At 36.8% G+C, this 27,480-nt stretch overlaps 1 protein-coding gene across 11 annotated transcripts in view; it reads right to left on the minus strand.

The window, feature by feature from the left end:
• The window catches only part of GPHN (gephyrin), a 411,021-nt gene that overhangs the window by 119,694 nt on the left and 263,847 nt on the right, over positions 1 to 27,480 (minus strand). For 7 of the 11 annotated variants that reach the window (XM_007525822.2, XM_060174807.1, XM_007525820.2 and 4 more), the window contains one exon: positions 19,041 to 19,083. In XM_007525822.2, coding sequence (XP_007525884.1) covers positions 19,041 to 19,083 — 43 coding nt within the window. Of the gene's footprint in view, positions 1 to 19,040; positions 19,084 to 20,798; positions 20,862 to 27,480 lie in introns of all 11 variants that reach the window. The other 4 variants (XM_060174805.1, XM_060174802.1, XM_060174803.1 and 1 more) reach the window with 1 other exon arrangement.

Raw genomic sequence — 27,480 nt, forward strand, 5'->3', positions numbered from 1 at the left:
CCCTTTGTGGGTAGAAAATGTTCATCCTCTGAAGGGAGGCTGGACAACATACTCTATGCTACACCTGAGGAAGATGGATCAATACTGGGGCAGCATAGAATGTTCCTACTCATGACCACAGAATGTGAGCTCAGATCTAGAGGGATGTAGAGGTCACACAGGCTCCTAAGCTGAATATGGGCCCCAGATCACATCAAATCGATGGGGTTTACAGTCAACAATATTTATACCCCTTTCTCATATTAGGGAGCTACTCTCTTCCCTGATCCAGCTTTCTGGTCCTTTTTCTAGCCATGATATCATCTCCCCAGACAATAATTAGGATCTACCTGCATATGGGATTTCAGGCTCAGGCAAAAACCAAAAAACAAAAAACTAAAACCAAAACACTAGTATAGCTACAGGCCCTTTGGAATATAACTAAAATATGCCTACTAGCTATCTACAAAATGGAGGACCCCCCCAACACTTCAACTGCACTATTCCAGCCTTTAGGTTCATGATTGTTCAACAATTTGTTTTGCTTTGTATGTTAACTCTCTTTTTAGCCACCAGGTTCCAGATGCTAGCAGGATGCGTCTAGACTTCCCTGGACAGACAACCTCACCAATGTGCCTTGGAGCTCCGCTTCCCCAGAGCCCTTCCCCACTAGGGAAAGAGAGAGACAGGCTGGGAGTATGGATTGACCTGTCAACGCTCATGTTCAGCGGGGAAGCAATTACAGAAGCCAGACCTTCCACCTTCTACATCCCACAATGATCTTGGGTTCTTACTCCCAGAGGGTTAAAGAATAGGAAAGCTATCAGTGGAGGGGATGGTATACAGAGGTCTGATGGTGAGATCTGTGCGAAGCTATACCCCTCTTATCCTATGGTTTTGTCAATGTTTCCTTTTTATAAATAAAAAACAAACAAACAAAAAAGAAAATATTTGAGAGTTTAGCAAATTGCATGAGGTTATATTAAAGAAACAGCTGATGTACATAGGTTAGACAAGGCAGTTGAATAGGAAAGTGCTTATAAATAGTACCTCAATAAATATTTATGGAAGTAGTTCAGTAATTGTCTTTATATAAGGAGAGTTTCAGTAAGTGATGATAAGCAGCTGCTATCTGATTCACAAAAATGTCAATCAAGAAGGCAATGCATTAGGTTGCAGCAGGAGTGAAGTAGGAAAAAAAAACAACTTCAAGAAATTAGCATACTTATTTAAGGACTCTTGAATAATTCTCTCGTCTGTGGGCCATAAATAAAAAGAGACAAAGTCTTGTTACTAAGTGGCAAGATGCAAGACAATTAACTGGAGGCTTTTCTAATAAGGATTGATTGAAGGGCATAAGACTAACCAACAAGTATGATAATATACTCTAGGCAAGAGGTAACATACACTGAAACTGGGTATCAGCAATGAAGTTGAATAAAGTGTTTCAAGTTAGAGTGAAAACAAAACAAAAAAAAAAGAGGTCATTGAGATAAATAGTATTGGTAAAAGATCAGTATTTTTGCTGACATTTATTGTTCTTTTCCCCTCTATATCTTATTCTGTGTTCTGCTATCTTGTTTGCTGATTAGTACCTAAAGTATTTTTTGCCCCTCCCACCCCCCTGGCTCCCCACCTTTGGGGGCGGGGATTCGCTTCACAAGCCGTGAAGGAGGTCTGCAGGTATCTATCTTTCTCACCCCCTCCTCTCTGTTTCTCTCTGTCCTATCCAACAACAATGACAGCAATAACAACAATGATAGTGACAACAACAGCTATGAACAACAAAGGCAAAAGGGAAAAAAATAGCCTCCAGGAGCAGTGGATTCCTAGTGCAGGCACTGAGCCCCAGCAATAAAGGAGGCAAAAAAGTGTTATCCCATTCCCAACAAAACATTAGTGTTTCTCTCTACCAAAATCCGCTGGATTTCCTCCCACTTCCCTTCCCCTAAATCTACCTGATTCTTTATTAACTTCAGTTGTAGAGTTTGGATCTATAGTCTTCATTGGGCCTTTCTTGTTTCTCTCCTTCCCACCCTTTCTTCCTTACTCCCTTCCTTCCTTCTGCAGAACACTGCTCAGCTTTGGTTTATGGTGGTGCTGGGGACTCAATTTGGGATCTTCAGCACCTCAGGGATGAGTCTTTCTGCATAACCATTATGCTATTTTCCCCAACCCTGGCTTTGCCTGTTTCTTTTGTTTGTTTACGCCCAGTAAGATTCTCCTAGATTTTCATTTTACATTTGTCCTCTTAGTATTTCTTATAGATCTGGGTTTGTGGTAATGAATTCCTTTAGCTGTTGGGTGGAACCTTTTTCCATTCAAAACTTCGAACACATCCTGCCTACTCAGTGAGTTTTCTTAGGACTGTAGCTTTGAAGTCTTCATCAGGAGGTCTATAGAGCTCTGACAAATTTGTGGTTTTCCCTGAGCTGTTGTCTTGGTCTATCATAGTAGGTATTTTCCTCTGCCTTCCCTTGTTTATATACCAGGACCAATAGTCTCTGTTTGAATAGGTTTGGGCAGTGACCATGGATTCACAGTTGCAAGTGCCTTTAGCAAGGTTCTGCCCAACCAGAAGTTTGAGGTTTCAGATATATCACAATTTGGTAGAAAGGCTGTGGCAGTATGCAACAGTGGTAAGTTTTTCTGTATTTTCACTCCCAGGGTTGCATGGGGCAGAGTTCTGTAATGACTGCTTTCAACTGCATCATACTAGTCAGGCAGTTTATAGTTTTTGTTCCCCTCTTAGTTTTTTCCTTCCCTATTGTAAAGTTGTGAACATAGGATTATAATATAGGTGGGGCAGGCTGGGTGGGCAACAGTAAAGGTAGCTGGGCCACAGTAGATGCAGTAGAAATGCTAGCAATGCCAGGCCAAGTGGATAGGTGCAATGAAGGCAGGTGGGTAGCAGTGGGGAACAGGGGCAAAAGCCTTGTGGGGTAAGTGGCATCAGCAGAAACAGTTATGTGGGATGGGTGGATGGCAGTGCTGAGAACCCAGTAGGGAGGAAGGCCTCACTAGGAGGTATAGAGCTGAGTGGGAAGTGGATTTTGGCCTTTGATGTGAATATCTCTCTATCTACTAACCTATCACCATCTTAACGTCGCTGTATTGAAACCCCAACATATTATTTTCCAAGTTTATTCAATTTATTGCATACCTATTATGTTCTCTCCCCAGCCCCTCAATCCATTTTTAGAGAGACAGTCAATATACTATTCTGAAAATAGTGCCACTGAATAAGGTAGACAGATGAAATATTACAAGGAACTTAAGGAAGAGTCAAGGAAGCAGTGCAGAAGAGAGAAAAGTACTATGCTATAAATAAAGTGACTTGCAATCAAGTGAGGAAACTACATGGCACTAGAGGAAAACTTTGGTAGGACATTTTATTCAGATATGACAGGTGACAGAAAATCCCATGGAGGATATGAAGTGTAAATAAGAGTTTCCCAGGGGAAAAGTGGGGAGAACAGTATTTGAGGAAAGAGGAAACTGTAAATTGAGTTTCATGTCTTTTGAGTACTGAATTCAAAGTGGAATGACTGAGGTAAAAAAAAAAGGTATTCAGAAATAAAACTAAGCAATTTTAATTTTAATATTAAAATATTTTATTTTATTTATTGGATAGAGACAGAGAGAAATTGAGAGGAGGAAGGAGATAGGGAGAAAGAGAGAGACCTGGAGCATTGTTTTACCACTTGGAAGCTTCCCTCCTAAAAGGAGGGACTGGAGGCTTTATTTTTTTAAAATATTTATTTATTTATTTCCTTTTGTTGCCCTTGTTGTCTCTTTTTATTGTTGTAGTTACTATTGTTGTCATCATTGTTGGACAGGACAGAGAGAAATGGAGAGAGGAGGGGAAGACAAAGCGGGGGAGAGAAAGATAGATACCTGCAGATCTACTTCACCGCTCATGCAGCAACTGCCCTGCAGGTGGGAAGCCAGGGGCTCGAACCAGGATTCTTACTCTGGTCCTTGTGCTTTGAGCCACCTGCGCTTAACCCACTGCACTACCTCCCGACTCCTTAATGGAGGCTTTAACCTGGTTCCTTGTGCATGGTAATGTGTGTGTTCAAGGGCTGTGTCATCACCCAGACCCTGGAGTTGGGATTTTAAGGAGCAATTAAATCATGAAAGGCAGTAAACAAGTATGGCAGATTTAGCTGTACACTGTAGAAAGATTGCAACCTAATCAACGCAACGAGTGCCACCCCCCAGCATGCTTCACTTCAGACTGTATCCAGAGACTTCAGGTGTGGAACAACAACCCTTCAGCTTTATCACTCGGGTGAGACCTTTCTTTTCATAGTATTCTCTAATTCCATCCTGGGAATTACTAACAAATTTACTAACAAAGTCCCAAAACCTAGATATAGACCAGGTTCCAGGAGATAGAGCATATGTTCATACGTATCCATAAACTAGGGCAAATATATACCTGAAAGCAGCAGTACACTAGAGTTTGAAGTGAGTACCCCCCAACACTTCACTCCACTATTCCAAGCTTTGGGTCCATGATTCTTCAACAATTTGTTCGGCTTTGTATGTTAACTCTCTTTTCAGTCACCAGGTTCCAGATGCCATCAGGATGCCGGCCAGGCTTCCCTGGATTGAAGACCCCACCAATGTGTCCTGGAGCTCCACTTCCCCAGAGTCTCACCCTACTGGGGAAAGAGAGAGGCAGACTGGAGTATGGACCAACCAGTCAACGTCCATGTTCAGCGGGGAAGCAATTACAGAAGCCAGACCTCCCACTTTCTGCATCCTACAACGACCCTGGGTCCATGCTCCCAGAGGGATAGAGAATGGAAAAGCTATTGGGGAGGGGATGGGATATGGAGATTGGGTGGTGGGAATTGTGTGGAGTTGTACCCCCCCATCCTATGATCTTGTTAATGTCTCCTTTCTTAAATAAATAAATTAATTAAAAAAAAGAAAGATAAAAATGGGGAGTTGGGTGGTAGCACAGCGGGTTAAGCGCATGTAGTGAAAAGCACAAGGGCTGGCTTAAGGATCCTGGTTCGAGCCCCGGGCTCCCCACCTGCAGGGGGTCGCTTCACAGGTGGTGAAGCAGGTTTGCACGTGTCTATCTTTCTCTCCCCCTCTGTCTTCCCCTTCTCTCCATTTCTCTCTGTCCTATCCAATAACAATGACATCAATAACAATAATAGTAACTACAACAACAATAAAAAACAAGGGAAACAAAAGGGAAAATAAATAAATATTTTTTTTTAAAAAAGAAAGATAAAAATGGTTGCAGAAAGAGGGGTAAAAGTAAACACTGTAAGGATTTTTGGTTTGAATGACATAAGTGAAAAATTATGTCATTCCTTAAAATATACAAAGAGCAGGTTAAGATTATAAATTTAGGTTTGATCATTTGGACATGGTGACTGAGAAGACACCAAGAGATACTTTAAAAAAATTATCTTTGTTTGAGCCCCAGCTCCCCACCTGCAGGGGAGTCACTTCACAGGCGGTGAAGCAGGTCTGCAGGTGTCTATCTTTCTCTCCCCCTCTGTCTTCCCCTCCTCTCTCCATTTCTCTCTGTCCTATCCAACAATGAAGACATCAATGACAACAACAATAATTACAACAATAAAAAAAAAAACAAGGGCAACAAAAAGGGAAAATGAATAAATAAAATTAAAAAAATTATCTTTATTTATTTATTGAACAGACACAGCCAGAAATAGAGAGGGAAGGGGGTGATAGAGAGGGAGAGAAACAGAGAGACATCTGCAACACTGCTTTACCACTTGCAAAGCTTTCTCCCTGCTGGTGGGAACTGGTGGCTTGAACCCAGGTCCTTGTGTATTGTAACATATGTGCTTAACCAGGTGTGCCACCACACCGCGCCCCCCTCCCAAATACTTTATCAAGAAGAGATTTTCCAGTAGATAACTGAAAATGCTAAGTGAGGTTTAGGGAAAAATAAGAATCACAGTTTTTGTTGTTGTTGTTGCCGTCGTCACTGGGCTTTCCTTGCTACAGGCCAACTGCTTCAGAGAGAGGGACAGAAAGATAACCACAGCACCAAAGCTTCATTAAGTAATATGGGGGGACCAGGCTTGAACCAGTGTGCATGACAACGCAAGTACACTATCCAAGTGGGCTATCTTGGTGGTCCTGAGTTACAGTTATTTATTTGGCTTATGAAGCTTTGTGAGTTGCTGACTTTGTTCATGTAGAATAGAATGTGAATGTTTGCTCTGAGAGAGAACTCTGAATAAGAGATATTTAATTGCTAGACTAAAAATAGGAGACTTTCAAAGAAACAAAAGAGAAAGTTAACAGTTTAAGGGGAAAGAAGAATGCACAGGAAAATACTGTTTCAAGAAGGGAGTGATTAAAAGCAGTACCCAATCTTGACCTGCTTTCCTTTTCTCCTAACAATAGTTCTGCATGCACAGAAAATTTTTTAAAGACTTGGGAGTTCAGAGGTGACAACTAGATTACCTGAAAAATTTCATCTAAGGGTAATAGATTCTAAAGGTTAACATTACCCATTAATAAAGTTTCATTGAAGCAGCATGTTTTTAGATGCCTTCATTTTAAATAACAACAATAATAATATAGACAGTGATGACAAGAATAGCCTCTAACGTGTAATGAGTAGTGTGTACCAAACATTTCACTGTTTAATACCCACAACTTTTCAGGTATATACTCTAGTGGACAAACTATTTTAGGGATAACCTGGGGGAGAGAGTGGGAGACAGCTTATCTAGCAGAGCATTTGTGTTATCGTGCATATGGAGTCCTGGTGATACCATGGAAGGCATCTGGGGAGCTCCATGGTGGAGTAATGCTATCGTATCTCTATAGTCCCTTTTATTATTATTTATTTATTTATTTATTTAAAAAAGAAGACATTAACAAAACCATAGGACAAGAGAGGTACAGCTCCACACAATTCCCACCACCAGATCTCTGTATCCCATCCCTTTCTTTTCTTTCTTTTTTAAATAGTTATTTATTTATTCCCTTTTGTTGCCCATGTTTTTTTTAATTGATTGTTGTAGTTACTGATGTTGTTGATGTTGGATAAGACAGAAAGAAATGGAGAGAGGAGGGGAAAACAGAGAGGGGGAGAGAAAGATAGACACCTGCAGACCTGCTTCATGGCCTGTGAAGCGACTCTCCTTCAGGTGAGGAGCTGGGGGCTCCAATTAGGATCCTTCAGCTGGTCCTTTTGCTTTGTTGCCACCTGCTCTTAACCCTCTGTGTTACTACCCTACCCCCTCTATAGTCTCTTTCTTCTCTTTTCCCATCTTTTATTATATTAAAAAAGAAGAAAATAAAAGAAAAACAGGATACATAAGACATCCCAGGGGTATCCTGTTTGAAATAGGCCTTGAGTTTATTCCCTCCTATTTCTTTTTTTCCTTTTTCATTGTTCCCTCCTTCCCTTCCTTCTTCTTTTCATTGGAGCACTTTTCAGCTCTGGTTTATGATGACACCTGGGATTAATCCTGAGACTCTGGAGCCTCAGGCATGAAAGTCTTTTGTATAAAGATTGTGCTACCTTCCACTCCTTGGTTCCACATTAAGCAAAAAGCAAAAAAAAAAAAAAAAAAAAAAAAAAAAGGTTTGTCTGTAGGCAAAAATCAAGGGCTTTTAGCCTTCAGTTTTTTTGTGTTCAAGGATTCTTATTGCTATAACTGAAGACTTACTAAATGACCTGTATTTCTCTGAAAGACAACTACAGGATGATTTTGCCCATATGTGCACTATATATATATAAAAAAAGAAACCAAACAAACAGTAGTATAGTCACGGGCCCTTTGGAAATATACCTAAAATAGGCCTACTAACTATCTACAAAATAGAGACCCCCAAATCTTCATCTGCACTATCCCAGCCTTTAGGTTCATGATAAGTCAACAATTTGTTTGGATTTATATATTAAGTCTTCTTTCAGCCACCAGGTTCCAGATGCTACCGTGACACCAAATGGACTTCCCTGGGCAGACTAGCAGACAACCCCACCAATATGTCCTGGAACCCTGCTTCCCCAGAGCTCCACCTCACTAGGGAAAGAGAGAGACAGGCTGGGAGTACAGATCGACCTGTCAATACCCATGTTCAGCAGGGAAGAAATTACAGAAGCCAGACCTTCCACTTTCTGCACCCCATAAAGATCCTGGGTTCATACTCCCAGAGGGATAAAGAATAGGGAAGCTATCAGGGGAAAGGATGGGATATGGAGTTCTGGTGGTGGGAACTGTGTGGAGTTGTAGCCCTCTTATCCTATGGTTTTGTCAGTGTTTTCTTTTTATAAATAAAAATTAAAAAAAAACCAGAACTGAAACACATGTGATGAATGTCTATAAAATTTTCTTACCACCAACCTAGGGCCCCAATAACCCACCCCTCAGGCCTTCTCTTCCGATTGTTCCCCAGAGTTCTTTGCTTTGCTGCAGTACACCACTTCCAGTACTCAGTCTAAGATTCAGCCTATGTGGCACAAAGCGCAAGGACCGGTGTAAGGATCTCGGTTCGAGCCCCTGGCTCCCCACCTGTAGGGGAGTCACTCCACAGGCGGTGAAGCAGGTCTGCAGGTGTCTTTTTCTCCCCCTCTCTGTCTTACCCTCCTCTCTCCATTTCTCTCTGTCCTGTCTAGTAACAATGACATCAATAACAGCAACAATGATAGCTATAGCAATAAAAAAGGGCAATTAAAGGGAATAAATAAATAAATATTAAAAAAAAAAAGACTCACCCTATGTTCTCTCTTTCTGACCCCGTTTCCTGAGTCCCACCTACAAGCGAGGTCATCCAGTGTTCATCCCTCTCTTCCTGACTCATCTGATGCAACACTTTTTCTTTAGGTTTCATCTAAGGTGAGGCAGATATTGGGGTTTCTGGTCTAATATCTAATAGTTAATAGTTAGTTAATAGTTAGTCTTGGTTCACCAACACTGGCTATATCACTGTGATATCAGGAATCAAACTAGGAACCTCAGGTATATAAGTCTGATGTTCTGTCAATACTGCTATTTTCCTGGTTGCTGGAAGGTCATTTTTAAAGTGTTGATCTTACTAATTCAAGAACATAAGACATCATTCTCGAGGCTTTTACACAACTGAACTCCAACTCAGGGATTGAAAAAACTGTTAACTTATATAAAATGGTTAAAACAACAAGAAAAAATATTGGAGACTCGAACCAGGACAAGAGTCCAGCTAAAAGTCCTCCAGAGGGTGAAGCACAAAACAACGAGTTCAACATCCAAACATTAGCCAAGGAAATAATAACAAGAGTGAGTAAAGAATTTGAAAAAATTGTAATCAGAAATGCAGGAACAACAAATGAGAATATGGAAGAAAATTCTAATAATCTCATGGTTATTAGAGAGCTGAAAGCTGAAATCGCTGAGCTAAGAAGGCAACTAGCTGAACAAGCTAAAACAGTATCAGAGCAGGGCAACAAAATAGATGAACTCCAGAAAGCAGTAGAGGGCAGAGAGAATAGAATCAATGAGGCTGAAGACAGAATTAGCAAGATTGAGGATGAATTAGAGACAACTAAAAAAGAAGTAAGAGATCTCAAAAAGAGATTAAGAGATGCTGAAAACAACAACAGAGTCTTATGGGATGACTTCAAAAGAAACAATATACGCATTATTGGCTTACCAGAGGAAGAAAGAGAAGGGGAGGAAGAAAGCATTCTCCAGGCCATAATAGCTGAAAATTTCTCTAGTCTAGACAACACCAAAGACATAAAGATTCAAGAAGCCCAGAGGGTCCCAAACAGAATTAACCCAGACCTAAAGACACCAAGACATGTCATACTTAGATTGGAAAGGAATAAGGATAAAGAAAGGATCCTCAAGGCTGCAAGAGAAAAACAAAGAGTCACCTACAAAGGAAAACCCATAAGATTAGCAGCAGACTTCTCCATACAAACACTACAGGCCAGAAGAGAATGGCAAGATATCTATCGAGTGCTCAATGAGAAAGGCTTTCAGCCAAGAATACTATATCCTGCTAGACTGTCATTCAGACTAGATGGAAGCATCAAAACCTTCTCAGACAAGCAACAGTTGAAGGAAGCAACCATCACCAAGCCTGCCTTGAAAGAAGTTCTGAAAGGTTTCCTATAAACAACCAGACCACCACAAATAGAACATATATCAAAACACTCTAAAACTCTACAAGAATGGCGTTAAAATATCTTCAATCTTTGATATCAATAAATGTGAATGGCCTGAATTCACCTATTAAAAGACACAGAGTAGGAAGATGGATCAGAAAACACAACCCAACAATATGTTATCTACAGGAAACTCACCTAACGTAACAAGACAAACACAGACTTAAAGTGAAAGGATGGAAAACTGTCATTCAAGCCAATGGACCACAAAAAAGGGCAGGAACAGCTATTCTCACATCTGACATGATAGACTTTAAAATACATAAGATTAAAAAAGATAGGAATGGACACTACTTAATGCTCAGAGGATCAGTCAATCAAGAGGACTTAACAATTATTAATATCTATGCACCCAATGAGAAGCCATCTAAATACATCAAACTTCTACTGAAAGAGCTACAGCAATATATTAACAGTAACACAATCATAGTAGGGGACTTCAACACCCCACTATCTCAACTTGACAGATCATCCAGGAAGAAAATCAGTAAAGACATAAGGGAGCTAAATGAAGAGATAGATAACCTAGAACTATTGGACATTTTCAGAGTCATTCAGAGCAAGTTGTGGTATATATACACAATGGAATACTACTCAGCTGTAAAAAATGGTGACTTCACCGTTTTCAGCCGATCTTGGATGGACCTTGAAAAAATCATGTTGAGTGAAATAAGTCAGAAACAGAAGGATGAATATGGGATGATCTCACTCTCAGGCCGAAGTTGAAAAACAAGATTAGAAAAGAAAACACAAGTCGAACCTGAAATGGAATTGGAGTATTACACCAAAGTAAAAGACTCTGGGGTGGGTGGGTGGGTGGGGTGAATACAGGTTCATGAAAAATGATGAATGAAATAGTGGGGGTTGTATTGTTAAATGGGAATCTGGGGAATGTATAAAAAAAAAAAAAAAAAAGACATCATTCTCTCCTTTTTTTTTTTTTTTTTTTTAGAGGTAGAGTGAAGAAAAAACAAACAAACAAACAAAAACCACGAAAATAAAACCCATAGTGCTGAAGCTTCCTTCAACACAGAGTGGGCTGGGCTTGAATCTGCGTCATGTACATTCACTCTCCAAGTGGACTTTTTGCCGGTCCTTGCCGACATTCCATTTCCTTTTGTCTTCTTTTAACAGGGAATTGTAGTTTATGATATGTCACTTTTACTTCCTTTGCTAAATTGATCCCAAGGTTCTTTCTTTCTCTCTTCCTTTCTTTCTTCCTTTCTTTCTTTCTTTCTTTCTTCCTTCCTTCCTTCCTTCCTTCCTTCCTTCCTTTCTTTCTTTTTTTTTTTTTCCCAGAATATCAGAACACTGTTCAGCTCTGGCTTATGGGGCTGGTGGTGGGGGTTGTCCTGAAATCCTGGAGCTTCACGCATTAGAGTCTTTTTGCATGACCATTATGTTATCTCCCTCACCTGTAAGTTACCTAATTACTTTAGATGTGATTGTAAATGGGATTGGTTTATTGGTTTATACTCTAGTTCATAGTTTGTCTACAGAAATATCTTACTTTTACGGGATTATATCACTCATAGAAGTTGAAAGACAAGATCAGAAGAGAAAATACTAAGCAGAACTTGGACTGGAGTTGATGTATTACAACAAAGTAAAAGACTGGGGTGGAGGAGAGGGTTTGGGGCCTGGATCATGAGAAGGACATGGCACTGGAGGACCTAGTGGGGGTTGAATTATTATATGGAAAACTGGGAAATGTTATGCATGTACAAACTATTGTATTTACTGTCAAAAGTAAAACATTAACCCCCCAATAAAGAAATAAAAAAAGGAATACCACAGTTTTGTATATATTTACTTCGTAGCTTACCACTTTACTGTATTGGTTTATTATAGCTTAAAGTTTTTCTAGTAGAATCTTTTGCATTCTTCAAAAATTTGTACTTCTTTTTCAATTAGGAGTTTATTTATTAATTGTTATTAATAGTTAATTAATTGATTAATTAATTAAAAATGTAAACCAGAGCACTGCTTAGCTCTGACTTATGGTGGTATAAGGAGCCTTAGGCATGAGTCTTTCTTTTTTTAAATAACTATTATGCTCTCTCTGCCAATCAGAGTCCTTTTACATTTTTTCCCTTATGACCCTTTTACTTTTAACCTTGAAATAAGGATTTACAAGACTGCTGCTGTCATAGTTTATTATGTTCCCATGAGTGGTGTCAGTGCACCATTCTCATCTTCAACTGATGTGTATAATTCACCACACTCACCATAAAAATTCAGGCTCCTGTGCTGAATATGGGCCCCAGATCAAATCGATGCTGTTTACAGTTAACAATATTTATACACTTTTCCCATATTTAGGAGCTACTCTCTTCCCTGATCCAGCTTTCTAGTCCTTTCTTTCCAGCTCTGGCACCATCTTGCCAGACAATAACTTGTGTCCACCTTCATATTAGATGTCAGGCTCAGGCAAAAACTAGAAAAGTCAAGGGCCCCTTGGAATATACCTAAAATAGACCTACTAGCTTTTTCCAAAATGGAGACCCTAAATCTTCATTTGTAATATTCTGCCTTTAGGTTCATGATTAGTCAACAATTTGTTCTGCTTTATTTATTTTATCTTATTTATTTAGAGTAATTTTGTATAGATTTCTTTAAAAAAAATTTTAATCTTTATTTATTTATTGGATAGAGTACAGCCAGAAATCAAGAGGGAAGGGGGCAAAAGAGAATGTGAGAGACAGAGAGACACCTGCAGCCCTGCTTCACCACTTGCAAAGCTTTCCTCATGCAGGTGGGGACAGGGGGCTCAAAACCAGGTCCTTGTGCTTTGCAATACGAGTGCTCTATCAGGTGCACTAACACCTGGTCCCACTTGTTCTGCTTTATATCTTAACTGTTTTTCAGCCACCAGGTTCCAGATGCTACCATGATGCCAACCTGACTTTCCTGGGAAGACGACCCCACCAATGTTTCCTGGATCCCCTCCTCCCCAAAGCCCTGCCCTACTGGGGAAAAAGACAGACAGGTTGGGAGTATGGATCAACCTACCAATGCCCATGTTCAGCGTGGAAGCAATTACAGAAGGCAGACCTTCCATCCTTCTGCAGCCCATAATGATCCTGGGTCTATACTTGAAAAGGCAGAAAGAATAGGAAACCTATCATGGGAGGGGGATTATGTACAGAGTTCTGGTGGTGGGAACTGTACCCCTCTTATTCTATGGTTTTGTTAGTATTTACATTTTATAAATAAAAATGTAAAAAATTCCTGTTGTCCTCTCTTCACTCTGATAATCATCATACTTTGTATGACCCTTTAAATGTGTTGTTACAATAGGGTGGGGATAGATAGAATAATGGTATTCTGTCATATGTGTGTTTAGCCAGGTGTGCTGCTACCCCAACCTGCCAACAGGTTTTAATAGATTTTATTCTCATTTTCATTTGCTTCCAGGAAGTTTTCATTTCCTCTGACCCAACAGTGAGTCAGTAAGTATTTGGTCTCTATGTGCTTGGATTTTTTTTCCAGCTTTCTTTTTGTAGCTGATTTCTAATTTAAATGCATTATTATCTGAAAAGATGTTTGGCATGACTTCAGTCTTTCTGATTTTACTGATACTCATCTTGTGAGGGACCTAGGATATTTTAAATACTAATGAGTTTTAGTGGGCTAATTTGTCTTTATTGGTAATATTTATCAAACATAATATAATGTCTTCAAGTAAATATGTCTTTAGAAACAATTATTTTAAAATTAAAAAAGCCAGTTAGGATTTCTTTGAAAAGAATATGGTCTCTCAATTCTAATTCTGAGAATATATTCAAAAGAAATAAAAATATTGCATGGTTATCAGAGAAAGGTAGTTCTAAAACCCAACTGCAAATAATCTTATCAGGCACTGTTGACCAATAGTAGAGCAGTATAACTCTAAAGTTCTGATCTGCAGACTTATCTCTGAGAGCAGAGATATATGATCCATTTTTGATGCAAATTATTTCAATAAAACTGGAAAAACAAAATTAAAATAAGAATAAATCCTGTCCTAGATATGAGGAACCTTCAGAACAAGGTATTATTTTCTGATCCAATTACCTAGTTTCTGATTTATCTGTTTATTTTTAATTTTTTCCAGTAATATCAGTGGTCCCAGAGAAGTCTACAGGGATATAGAATAACATTTTTATCTGAAAGCAACATATGTTATTCCTTGAGACCAATATTATATCTGAAACAGCTGAGACAGTATCACTGTAATTTATGAAATTTTCAAGTGAAGAATTCCTTAGCTTCAGTATTATTCTTTTCTTTTTTTTTTTAGCTTTAGTATTATTTTATACCTTACTTGCTATTCTTCAAATCAGAGCATGCAGAAACTTTCCTATTTGGGTGGAGACTCTTATAAATGAAAGAATCAAGGTGTGGGAAAGAAGAAAAATTAAGAATTGCTTTTAAGTGATAATATACACACAACACACACACACACACACACACACACACATTTTTTTCTCCAGGGTTATGGCTAGGGCTTGGTGCCAGCACTATGAATCCACTGCTCCTGGTGGCCATTTTTTCCTTATTTATTTTTGGATAGGACAGAGAGAAATTAAGAGGGAAAGGGAAAGGAGATAGAGAGAAAGACAGACACCTGAAGACATGGTTCGCTGCCTGTGAAGCACCCTCACCTCCAGGTGGGAACCGGGGCCTCAAACACAGGTCCTTGCACATAATACTATGTGTGCTTAAAAGGGTGAACCACTGCTCCACCCACACTGATCATAATTTTGTTTCTTAAATCAAGGTCCACTTTTTGAAAAATTAAGTTATCCAGTGATTTTTTTTTCTCCTTAGAAAATAAGCTGATGGGTTAAAATAGACCCTGAATGATGCTGAGGACACTCCAAAGTTCCTGTCCTCCCTGCAGGTGGGGACAGGGGCTTTTGAACCTGAGTCCCTGAATATTGTAATGTGTGCACTCAACTGAGTGCTCAACTGCCAGGCCCTATGAATAATCCTTTTAATATGCTGAATTCAATTTGCTAGTACTTTACAGAGATTTTTTTTTTTTTGCAATTGTACTCATTAGTGATATTGACTTGTTTTCTTGCATTTTCATTATCAGGGTAATCAAAACTTTGTAAAATGAGTTTCAGAATGCTCTCTCTGCTTCAATATTTTGGAAGAGTTTGAGAAAGACTAACATTAATTCACTGGTGAAATTCATCAGTGAAACCATCTGATCATGGCTTTATCTTACTGGGAGATTTTTGATTGCTAATTCAGTCTACTTACTAGTAATTGATAATGCTCAGATTATTCTCTTCTGGATATAGTTTTGGTAAGCTATCTGTGTCTAAGAGATATATTTTTTTCAGTTTGCCTGATTTGTTGATATATAGTTGTTTGGGCTAAATTTGGAGTACTCTTGGCTCCTGTGACGAGTACTCTAAATTAGTGACAATCCTTTGTAGATTTGAATAATAGGGTTCACATGTGTGACTGCCCTTGTCATAAATGCTGCTATCCAGCTTAAGCCTCATTAGATAGTTTAATAAGATCATACAACAAGCACAGGAAAACTTGACATTTATAAAGATTGAAATGAATTGACCTACTATTGTATTGCCTCGAGAAATGTAAAGATCTGGCTAATCTATTGAGCATACCCTCATTGCTAATGGTCTTTTAGCTCAGAATGAATACAGGTCCCCAAGGGGAATCCTGATATGTGAAACTATTTATATCTATACAACTTGGCCTTATTGTTTATTGTAGAAACTTCTTAAATATGAAGTATCAAAAGACAGTTAATTACATATCACTTTGCCTTCTTAAATTATTCTTCCTAAATTATTATGTTAGTCTTTACATTAAAAGACCTGTTTGAAGTAGAACTTCAAAAATCTAGTAAATATCTTGAGTTTGCTTTCCCTGAGACTCTAAGACTAAAACATTATTGAAGTGACATTCTCCCTTATCGTAGCAAAGTTATCTCTTTATTGAGAAAATTACCAAAGCTAACTATTCCCTGGAAAATTCTATAAAGTCCTATTAAGTTCTAACTTTTTTTCTTTTCTCTAGGATCCATTATTTGAGCATATTTTTACATATGTTAAAAAGTTGACCATATATATATTAGGTTTTAGTATTTTTAAATTTTTTATTTATAAAAAGGAAACACTGACAAAAACCATAGAATAAGAGGGGTACAACTCCACACAATTCCCACCACCAGAACTCCGTATCCCATCCCCTCCCCTGTTAGCTTCCTTATTCTTTATCCCTCTGGGGAGTATGGACCCAGGGTCATTATGGGGTGCAGAAGGTGGAAGGTCTGGCTTCTGTAATTGCTTTTCTGCTGATCATGGGCATTGACAGGTCAATCTATACTCCCAGTCTATCTCTTTCTTTCCCTAATGGGGTGGGGCTCTAGGGAAGCAGGGCTCTATGACACATTAATATTGGTTACAGCATGGAAATATATTGGTTATATTATGGAAATATTTTCCTGGCTAGTAATTAGGTAAAGAAATGAAAAGGTAGCTAGTATAGAAGAAATAGTAAGAGTGTACAGAAAGATTAGAAATTTTGCCTCCTGAGAGGCACTCAGAGAAGATGTCACAGTGCTCACACTTGAACTGAGTCTTGAAGGATCAATTAAAAATTTCTAGGAAAGCAAGTGGAATAGATATTTACAAAGTGGCAAATGGTTCAAGGGAATAGAAGCAGAACACAGAATTGAGAGAATGAGAAACTGCTAATAAGATCTATAATTTTGCAAAACAGTATTATATGCCCCTCCCGCCAAAAAAGGGAGATATAAGCAGACTAAGTAAGCAATGGGATATTGATGCTAAGAGGCTTAGAGGTAGAACAGTTTATGGTAATGAAAGTGTCCTTGATGTGTCAGTCATTGGGCATGGAGTTACTACAATTGTGAAGAAAATATCTTAAATATATAGAACTCATATAACTATGAATATACAATGTTGGATGTATTATTTATGAGGATTTAAATGGATATAGAGACTACATCCTAAGAAAACAATCTGAGATTTGAAACATCATGATGTCTATCAACAACGCTTGACGTCTCGTCACCCAATCTGGTCCCCTACGCCTACACTGAACTTCTCTGTTCCAGACTCTTGGAAACAGAGTTGGCAGTCAGCTGAGGTCAAGAACAAACACCTCATCACAGACCCCTGCAAGCGTCAACCCGGCTTTGACCTAGCACGTTATGATTGGGTCCTCCTCAATCGCTATTGAACAGGCCATGGCCGGTGCACCGCTATGTTCCATCGCTGGGGAGCCAGAGACGACCCGAACTGCCCCTGTGGCTACAGACAGACTATGACCCACATAGTCAACGACTGCCACCTCTCCAGATTCAAAGGAGGTCTCGAAACTTTACATCAGGCTCAACCTGACGCTGTTGACTGGCTACGGAAGAAGGGCAAATGCTAGAAGAAGAAGATGATGTCTATTTAGAATGATTAGCAGCCAACAAGCTGGTATGAGCATAAATTAAACAAAAGACTCTCCTAACAATACAAATGAGCAGAGATGGAAAAGTTCCAAAGAATTCTGTCCTTTGTAAGAAAAAAATCGGGGCCAGTTGGTGGCACACCTGGTTGAGTGCACATGTTACAATGTGCAAATTCGAGGGTTCAAGCAAGACCTTGGTTCCCATATGCAGGGGGAAAGCTTCATGAATGGTAAAGCAGGACTACAGGTGTCTCTCTGTCTCTCTTTCCTCTTAATTTCTGATTATCTCTATTCAATAAACAAAGAAAAAATATTGTTTCCTAATTACTGTAATCGCTATCAATGATCCATCAGTATCTCAGGAACAACACTAAACGTAAACTATACAATGTTTATGAACTATCACTTACAAAGTTGATTTATCTCTATAGTTGTATTTTAGTGAGTATTCAGTCTTTACTTCCGACTCATATTGCTCAACAATAGGTCTTAGTAAGGGATTATACAACCTTACATCACTTAAATTGAAGAGCCTCTTTCAGATGTATACCCACTATTGTGTAAAATCACTAAAGTACAGGTAATAAACATGTCTGTTTGCAACTATTTTTAGATAGCTGTAATATAAAGGTCCTGGGAAAACAACTACAATGTGCTTGTCTAATAACTCAAAGGTTTCAGCCTAAGGTAGCACTAGATGTGGGGAATATTTACATTAAATATAACATATTTTACCTACTTTTTGGTATATAAACAGTGCAGAAATTCAATGGGAAGTATTCTGTTTTGTTTACTATAACTTTCAGTGATATACCCAGTAGAACCATTTTAACATAGCCCATCTGTAAGTTTCCTGATAAAGATAAGGAACCGAATAGTAAAATGTCATTTAAATATTCAGTGACAGAGAAATATAAAATAGCTAGCATTTATATATTACTTTTAGGATCCCAAAGTTTCTAAGAAACCTTCAATGTCACACTGTTTCAAAGATATAGATAAGGAAAATATATTTATAATTCACTTTTATGTATAGGGAAATGAATAAAATACAACTTAAACGACACCGAAATTAATGTTAATAGTGATCAAAATAAAAATCAATTTAAGGTTTCAACTTTGAATCATAAAATGTTAAAAGGATTTATCATAAAAAGATGAAAATATAATATGTATATGGAGAAGTAAAAGATTCATTAACCCACCAAAAGGTTGAAAAGAGGAGGAAGAGGGGTAAAATAAAGCAAGGAAAAAATGGGTGAACATAATCTAAATTCTAAATTCTAAATGAAAATAAGCAAGCTTCAGAATCAGTACTATAATATTCTGGATATAAATTTTTATCATTGCTATTCTTCATTCTTTCACCAAAATCTCATTTTTAGCTTTTTCCTGTTGAACTGCAAGTTCAAACTCAGTAGATCATCTGAAATGATAACATACTTACTGGCTCTAAGAATGTTCTCTTTGCTGCTGCACCTGGACTGGACCTGCAAAGAGAGCATAAACTCAGTAATTTAGGGCCCTTAGCATCAACAGCCAGATACAAAGGCATACTTATGGGCAAGCTCCTGAGGTCTAGGAGCAAAGGCATTATATTTCATATTAAAATAGGACATTTATTCCATATACTTTTATCTTTTCCTTACTTTAAAGAAAGAACTGACTTCTAAGAAACAAACAAACAAACAAACAAACAAATGTGGGTACAACAGAGTGAATGGCTTGGATGTTAAACCAAACACATTTTTTTAAACTGATGTATATTTAAAACCAGTATATGGAAAAAATTCAAGTTATCACATATTGCTTTGAGAATACAGACATTTAATCTGAAAGCACTGTGCTTATCCCTAGGCTGGAATAATTAAGAAATTCAGGTTTTGAAGTTACAGTGAAGTATTACATTGCTGTCATTTTTAGTTACTTATCTTTGTAAGGTAAAACAGAATGTTTATAAGGTAAATTCTTATATATCATATTTGCATGTGACTGTAGTAACCCATATTATTACTTATCATGATAACAGATTGGCTATGAAAGATGGATCTGTTGGAAATCAATGAAATTGAACTAATTCTTTTGTTATTTCTTACATGTGTACAGAGTTTTTCAATCAGAAATTCTTATGCTTTCATTCAAATATTTTAGGTCAGAGTCGAACATTTTTTTTAAGTGCTGCAAAAATGTTTAATCCAATGGCCATATTAGAGACAATTCTATTTAAATTCCACACCTCTTCTTCCCACTCCACAGCAGCTTGCCCCAAATGGATATTTACACAATAAATTAATTTCTACAGTTTAACACAATCTACTATTGTAATGAAACAACTTATGAAAGGAATGTTGCAACTTAGGGTGGGTTATGGTTGTCCTTCCCTGAAAAAAACAATTGTTAATGTTTAAAGAAACAACAATAAAAAAAATTACAAACATACACATAGGAAAAAATACACACACTCACACAACAAAAGAGTAGCATAATTTCAGATGTTAGAAATTATTCTCTTTTGGCCCAGGTTGTTTAATTAACTTTAAATATACTGGGATAAGGAAGCTAGTCTGGAAATAATATTCTCATATTTTTAACTCATAAGTTTTATTGAACCACAATTCTGGACCAAATAGGAAAAAAAATAATGACTAGTTAAGAAAACAATACAGGGAGGAAGGCATGAAAGCAATGAAAAGAAAAAAGAGAAAAAGGTTTTAAGGAGTAAATCTAGATAATTAGTGAAAATATGGCTTAAATGGGCTTAAAGAAGGGGCCAAAATGTTAATGCAGAATGTTCTGCTTTTTCTTACTGAAAATTCATACTAAGAGGGTAAGAATGACTAATGAACTTGCTGCAAAATAAACAAGCAAGTTGGCATATGGAATGGAAATAACTACACCGCCACGGCCTTAACAGACAAAAGAAACAAATGCTACTAGACAAACTAATAGACAAGCTTAATAAAGAGATAAATCACATTTTAAAAAGCGATTTAAAGAACACAAGAGGAAGGTAAAAGGGAGCAAATCTAGAAGATATAAGGAAAAGAAAGGGGGAAAATGTTGAAAGACAAAAAACAGAGTTCAAAGAAGTCAAATGGAAGTCAAGAAAATCTCCAACAAGATGTAGAAACAGAAGGAGCCCAAACCCATAACGCAAAGCAGTGTTTGCGAATGGAAAGCAGCTCCTTTGATCAGTAATAGTTACTCTTAAGTCGTAGCCTCTATTCCTCCAGAGTTCATCTTTTAGCCCTTCCAATCTAGAGTGGAGCTAGTGTATGGATAGAAACAAGAGATTTATAATGAACAGAGCAGTTCAGATGAGTAGTTCAAATTGTCTCATAAAATGTTTCAACAGACTTATATAATGTTTAAATGGACATGGTGGTGGTGAATAATTAGTTGGTCTTACAAAAAGAAAAGAAAACAAAAAACCCAAGCCAAAACAATAATTGAAAAAAACAAAACAAAACAAACTTCCCTCATTTGGTGGCTTAAAACTTAAACAAAAACTAATTTATAGCATAAATATAATAGAGAAACCCAATGTTGCTTTGTGGCATCTCAGTTTAGAACCATGTATTTTAAGCAGTTTTGGAGAAGAAATCTGGATGATGAAAACAATTCAATTCCCCAAATATGATGGTTTATCTAGGTTTACAAATTTCCAACAGGAGTATAGCCAATCCTTTTCTCATTTACATTACATTGGCTATTTAGCCAATAAATATGGCTATTTAGCCCATATTTTCGAAGAATCACTTAAAAATTAACTACTTTGGTGAACCTTTTAGTGAACTTGTGTATACTATTTTTATGAACTGAGAAAGATTATTCTTAAATTTAGCATTTACTCATGAACTGTCTTCTTTTGCATCATGAAACTTGTCATTATTGTAGCACTTAATTTACATAAAATGCCAATATGAGGACTTTTACCTAACTTATGGTGTAATGAGATATACTTGGAAGACTAAAGTTGACAACTATTGGTCGTGTTCTCACATGTATAGAAAATAAGGTAACATAGGCCTGTCTAAAAGTTTTAAAGATTTTTGTTATCTTACGCTGACTTTTCACTAAATGTGAAAAAAGGAAAGTCTGGAAACAAACAAACCAAAAAAAAAAACACCCTAAATTTGGCCTAATGATAAGTTTGTCAGAGATTAAAAATGGAAACTATGGTTATCTATTACTGTATTTATTCCTTTGGGTAATGCTGTTTTACTATAAATAAAACTGGCTTTATGGTGTTCACAGTTCCCCTTTTAGCTGCACTTAAAACTAAAACAAGGTATAAAATGTTTAGCATATTAAAATCTATGGAGGAAATGAAAAACACAAGAGGACTTACTGCAAATATTGGTATTCATTTACTAATCAAGACTGCTTCCAGACATCAAATAATTCACTTCAACATGTGTTTACATGTGCAATATAATTTTATGCTGAAGATCTCACAGTTATTAAGAAATAATTATGCCATGAAACAAGAAAACAAAAGAGGGAAAAGCACATACCAAATGGTAAGGAAAAAAAGTAAAAATATTTCAAACAAAGGGGAGGAAAATTTAACAAATAACCACAATCTTTAGATACAGTTAGAGAAGTGACTTACCTTATGCTTAGGTCATAACAAGAATAGCACAGTGTTTAAAGTCAGCTCTTCATTATGGGAGGTACAATTGAAAGCCATAGGTTATAATAACATGAACTGCTACACAGAAATGAAGACTTTTTCAGCCCAACATGAAAAGCTAACTCTTATGGGAGGACACTTCAACTTATGTTTAATGTAACATGAAGAACAACTGAGGATGTAAATGTCAAAAACACACAAATCTCACACCAGTATGAGAGAAAGACCCATTCTCTCAGAAACACAGAAGATTTAATCTGTGACACATTAGGAAAGGCACATCATTCTAACATTGAAATATGCATGCATAATGTATAACCATCTACTGACAACACCTCCTCCCATCACCACCCATCCCATTTATACACATACAAGCCCAGTAAGGTACAGGGTAAGAACGTAGTGCCAAGCTGTTATGAAGAAAGCAGGACACACGGAAGCGCAGCAGTGGTCATATGATTTGAGAGGTGTTCTTTCCTTAAACCATCCCATCACCATGCTTATTTTAAAGAAGCCAGGAAAAGACCCCCTTCAATGCTGCAGTAGCTACGAGCCCCCAGCTTGAAGCTAGTGTGTGGAATTTTGATCACCGTTCCCTGCGATGTCAGGGGCTCTCCAGTGGAAGCCAGATGTTTAACACCAGTTAGTGGGGTACAAATATGTGAATAACAAACATCCTTTCTCTTCTGTATTTCACAGAAGTGAAGGAGGAAACAAAATAAAACCCATGTTAATAATAGGTTCATAACAATATAAGAATGCATAAGTATTAAAGTGGAAATTACATTTGATTGTAAGTTAGCACTCAGATTTCATAAAAAGTGCCTGTATTTTGCTGCTCACCAGGCTAATTTGTGTTCTTTTTCCTTGTAAATGGGATTATATAGTGACTCATACTGAAAAATTCTGAGCAATGGGTAGATGGGGTCAAAGTCAAGAAGAAAATAAGATATCTTTTTTTGATGGATTATGAAAGCCCTCTCCTATTTTTTAAAGTAATTTATTTATTTATTCATGAGAAAGGAGGAGAGAGAGGAAGAACCAGACATCACTCTGGGACATGTGCTGCTGGGATTGAATTTGGGACCTCACGGTTGAGAGTCTAATGCTTTATCCATTGCTCCACCTCCCAGACCATGCCCTCTTCTACTTTTAGCACTATTTAAGAAATTCTTTTTCTGGTTAGCAGTCACATTTTAATTTAGAAATTAAGTTTCTGTATATCTGTTTACTTATATAATTTGAGTTTTATGAAAATAGTTTGAAAAAGAGACAATTTAAACTTTAACCTTTTTACATTTTAAAAAGAAAACAATAAAAAGAACACCTATTTATAAACTGTTACTAAATTTCCCATGTGCTTTTTTGTGACTGTCAATAAAACTTATTTTAACATGGGTTGTCCCTGTTAATGAGTCATATTAGCTCATTAAAAAAGTCCCTTTATTTTTCTATTATAATAGTCTCACCTATTTTAGTTTTTAGCATGATTTTTTGATTCAGATGTGGCATGCACTTTAGTTAAGAGATTTTAAATTACTCAAAGATTATGTACTTATATTATCATTTTTCTCTCCCACATCCTATTCTTTGTAGGGCAGGAGATCTTAATCTTTCCTCCTACGTGTTTATTATTTTTAGGTTCTAGATCCTCTAATCAGATTTCCAGTTGGAAAAATAAAGACTGTTATGGGGTTCAAGGATCAATAACTGTAAAGTATAAAGTTAAAGACAAATATCAGTAGTTGTTATACTCCTTGGAGTTACTGACAACTGTAACATAAGTATGTTGTTCAGAATGTAGGCAAATTCATATTTTTGACCCTAGAGGAAAAATATTCTGGTACATTTATGTTTTTTTAAGTTTATTTATTTTTGATATTTATTTATTTCCTTTTGTTGCCCTTGTTGTTTTGCTGTTGTAATTATTATTGTTGTTGATGTCGTTGTTGGATAAGACAGAGAGAAATGGAGAGAGGAAGGGAAGACAGAGAGGAGAGAAAGATAGACACCTGCAGACCTGCTTCACTACCTGTGAAGCGATGCCCCTGTAGGTGGGGAGCGGGGGGGGGGGGGGGGGGGGGGGGCTCGAACCGGGATCCTTATGCGGGTCCTTGCGCTTTGCGCCACGTGCGCTTAACGCACTGCGCTACCGCCCAACTCCCCATTTATGTTTTTAAATAGGGTTTGATCAAAACTTTTTGGCAATGTCAAAGTGATAAGAATATATATACTAGGAGGAATATAAATTAAATATGTCAAGGAATAAAGTCTGAACAAGGTTCTCTAGAATAGTCCTTGTATTCTTAGGCCTTAGATAAACTTACTCTTTTTCTGGAATACTCTTGTTCCTTATTTTCTTTATTCTTTTTTTTAACCAGAGCATTGCTCAGCTCTGGCAGATGGTGGTGGGGTGGGGATTGAACCTGGGATTTTGGAGCCTCAGGCATGAGAGTCTCTTTGCATAACTGTTATGCTATCTATCCCAGCCCTGTTGCTTACTTTCTGATCCAAGTGCTACTTTACTTTAAGATCCAATTTAAACTATACCAGCTTAAAAAATATTCTCCATGTTCCTCAATCAGGAACAACTTCTTGTCTAAACTCTTTTAAGTGTTATTAGGATACAATTTACTTACCATGAAATTTACTCATTTTATGTATACAGTTTGATGACTTTTAATATTTTTTAGCACTTTATATAACCACTCCTCCAATTTATTGTTAGATTTTTCTAAACATAAAACATCATATCTGAACTTCTATTATAAGTGTCACAGCTATTCATATTGTAATTATTGATGTGGGTCCCCATATGTACTTCAAGCTCTTGAAGGGAAAGATTCATGACTTTAATTCCCTTTATATTTCTTACTGGGCTAAATATAGTCCTTTGTATAGCATATTTGCTAAATATGAATGTTGGTTTTATAATAATTATATTTAAACCACTATAGAATTATATTCATTTTTATAAGTATAATCATAGATATCTCTATTATATAAAGCTGTTTTAACAGCTTAAAATGATTTTTACTTAGTCAGGCCTACTAATAGTAGGAGATATTGTTAGAATTATGCAGATCATAAGCAAAGAGGTAGTATTTGGGTGTCTCACAGAACGATTTCAAGAATTTGGCAATTTACTACTATTAAGATTATTTAAAGGTAATCAAATAGTGACATTTGGAGTCCAATAAAGTTTATTCAGAATCAAAGTTCTGTGGTTAGGTTGAGAAGATTATTTCCTAACAGAATAGGACGGTCTTTACCTCATATGGTCAGAATGACAAGAGCTAGCAGTGATTTTGATGCATCGTGGCCTGTTTTAATTATTCTTATTATATTTATTTATTATAAGAGTAATCTATCTATGAAAGATCAAACTTCTTTGAGTTTTATTTACTCATAAAAATAAAGCTTAAGGAAAGAGAAAAAGGACCTCAGGCATTTATGCAGATAACTTGCCTCTTTAGCCAACCAAGAAACAGAAGGAAAGTTTTGATTTAAACATTAAGCATGCAACTCTATAATCTCAGACTCTTATATTTTATTTCTTATCTTATGACAATGGAAAATGGGCCTTAAAAAGTTCTTTTCCATAGTTCCACTCATTTACCACATTACTTGAGTAAATTAGAACACATGTATTTAGCTTATTAAAGCCAAATGGCAACTTATTTAAAATTAGATTTATAGTATCACAATACATATTCAACTGAAGAAGTCAGAACTTCAGTTTATGGTAGGAAAGCCAGTGTGAAAAGAGAATGTCCTTTGGAGCCCAGTGGTATGATTTCTGAAATTTTTTGTTTTTCTTTCCTAGATGTGTGACTTTCAAAATCTTGGAACTTTAATTTCTTTATCCATAAGACAGGAAAAAGTAATTAGAATAATACACATGAAAATGAAGTATATTGTGAACAAAAGGAAGTCCTGGGGTTGGGTGTTGGTGCACCCAGTGGAGCATACATACTACAGTGAGCAAAGACCTAGGTTCAAGACTTCAGTCCCCATCTGCAGGGTGGGAAGCTTCACAAGTAGTGAAGCAGTGTTGCAGGTCTCTCTTCCCCCACCCGTCTTTCTCTGCCCCTTCCCTCTTAGTTTCTCTTTTCTTTATCCAAAAATAAATAAATAGAATATTAAAAATAAAAAATAAAACTGTCTCACATATCTAGTAACTATTACTGTAAAGATAAGTAGATAAATCATCTATATTTTATACAAGTAGAATCTAAGGTACAATGGAAATTAGAAAAACAAAAACAAAAAACTGCTCCATACAATGAATGGCATCAAGGGAATGATTTGATGTTATACCTAATTTCTCTTTTTCTGTCACACCACACCTCTATAACAAAAGGATGTAAATGGAGATCTGGGAGTGGGAATTGTGTGGAAATATATCCCTCTCATCCTATAGTCTTGTCAATATTTCCATTTTATGAATAAAAATTTTTTAAAAAGGATGTAAACATGAGTTCAGGGAGACTGCTTAATGCAAGGCCATGGGTTTATTTCCTGTGTCACATGGGAAAAAATACTTCAGATCATGCCATTAATCAATAACAACAGACTATAATTGACAGTCTCCACAGAAAGACTGATTACAGATCTGAAATTACCTTTGTAAAGATTAATTTTGTGATTCTAGTTAAGTTTTATCTACCTCCATAGAACTTAGCATTCTCATCTGCAAAATGAGGATGCTTCAAGATGTTTCAACAGAGGTTCAAAGACCCCCTACAGCCAACCTGTGAATAAAAATTGGGAGTTCATTCAGTGGATTACAAAAAAAATTATAATTTTGTACTCACTATGCTGATTAAATTTTATCATTTCCTTTCATTATGAGTCTAGGTGACAAACCACAATAATGTTAACATCAGTGGTGATAGTGGTTGTTTCAAATTATTTTGGATATCTTAAAATATTCTTTGATTTCAAATATAATAATTTTAGACTTGCTGTTATTTAATGCATTTAAAGGATCAGTATTATAACAGTTTGTTCTCTGTAGATGTATGATGAGTTTAACTTAATGTTTTTATTATATATTTGATTTATTTTCTGAAAAGATTCTATAGGCCTTGCCAGATAAATATGCCCATAACAGAAAAAAAAAAGTAAAAATTCTGACTGAAAAACAAAATAAAACAAAAGCAACATCTGACCAAGGTAATTTCCAGCTTCCTTGTCTCTAAGCTTGTGTGGCTCCTAGTAATTTTTCCCACCTCTACTTGCTGCCCTT

Source organism: Erinaceus europaeus, chromosome 16 (assembly GCF_950295315.1).
Source record: "Erinaceus europaeus chromosome 16, mEriEur2.1, whole genome shotgun sequence".
NCBI lineage: Eukaryota > Metazoa > Chordata > Mammalia > Eulipotyphla > Erinaceidae > Erinaceus > Erinaceus europaeus.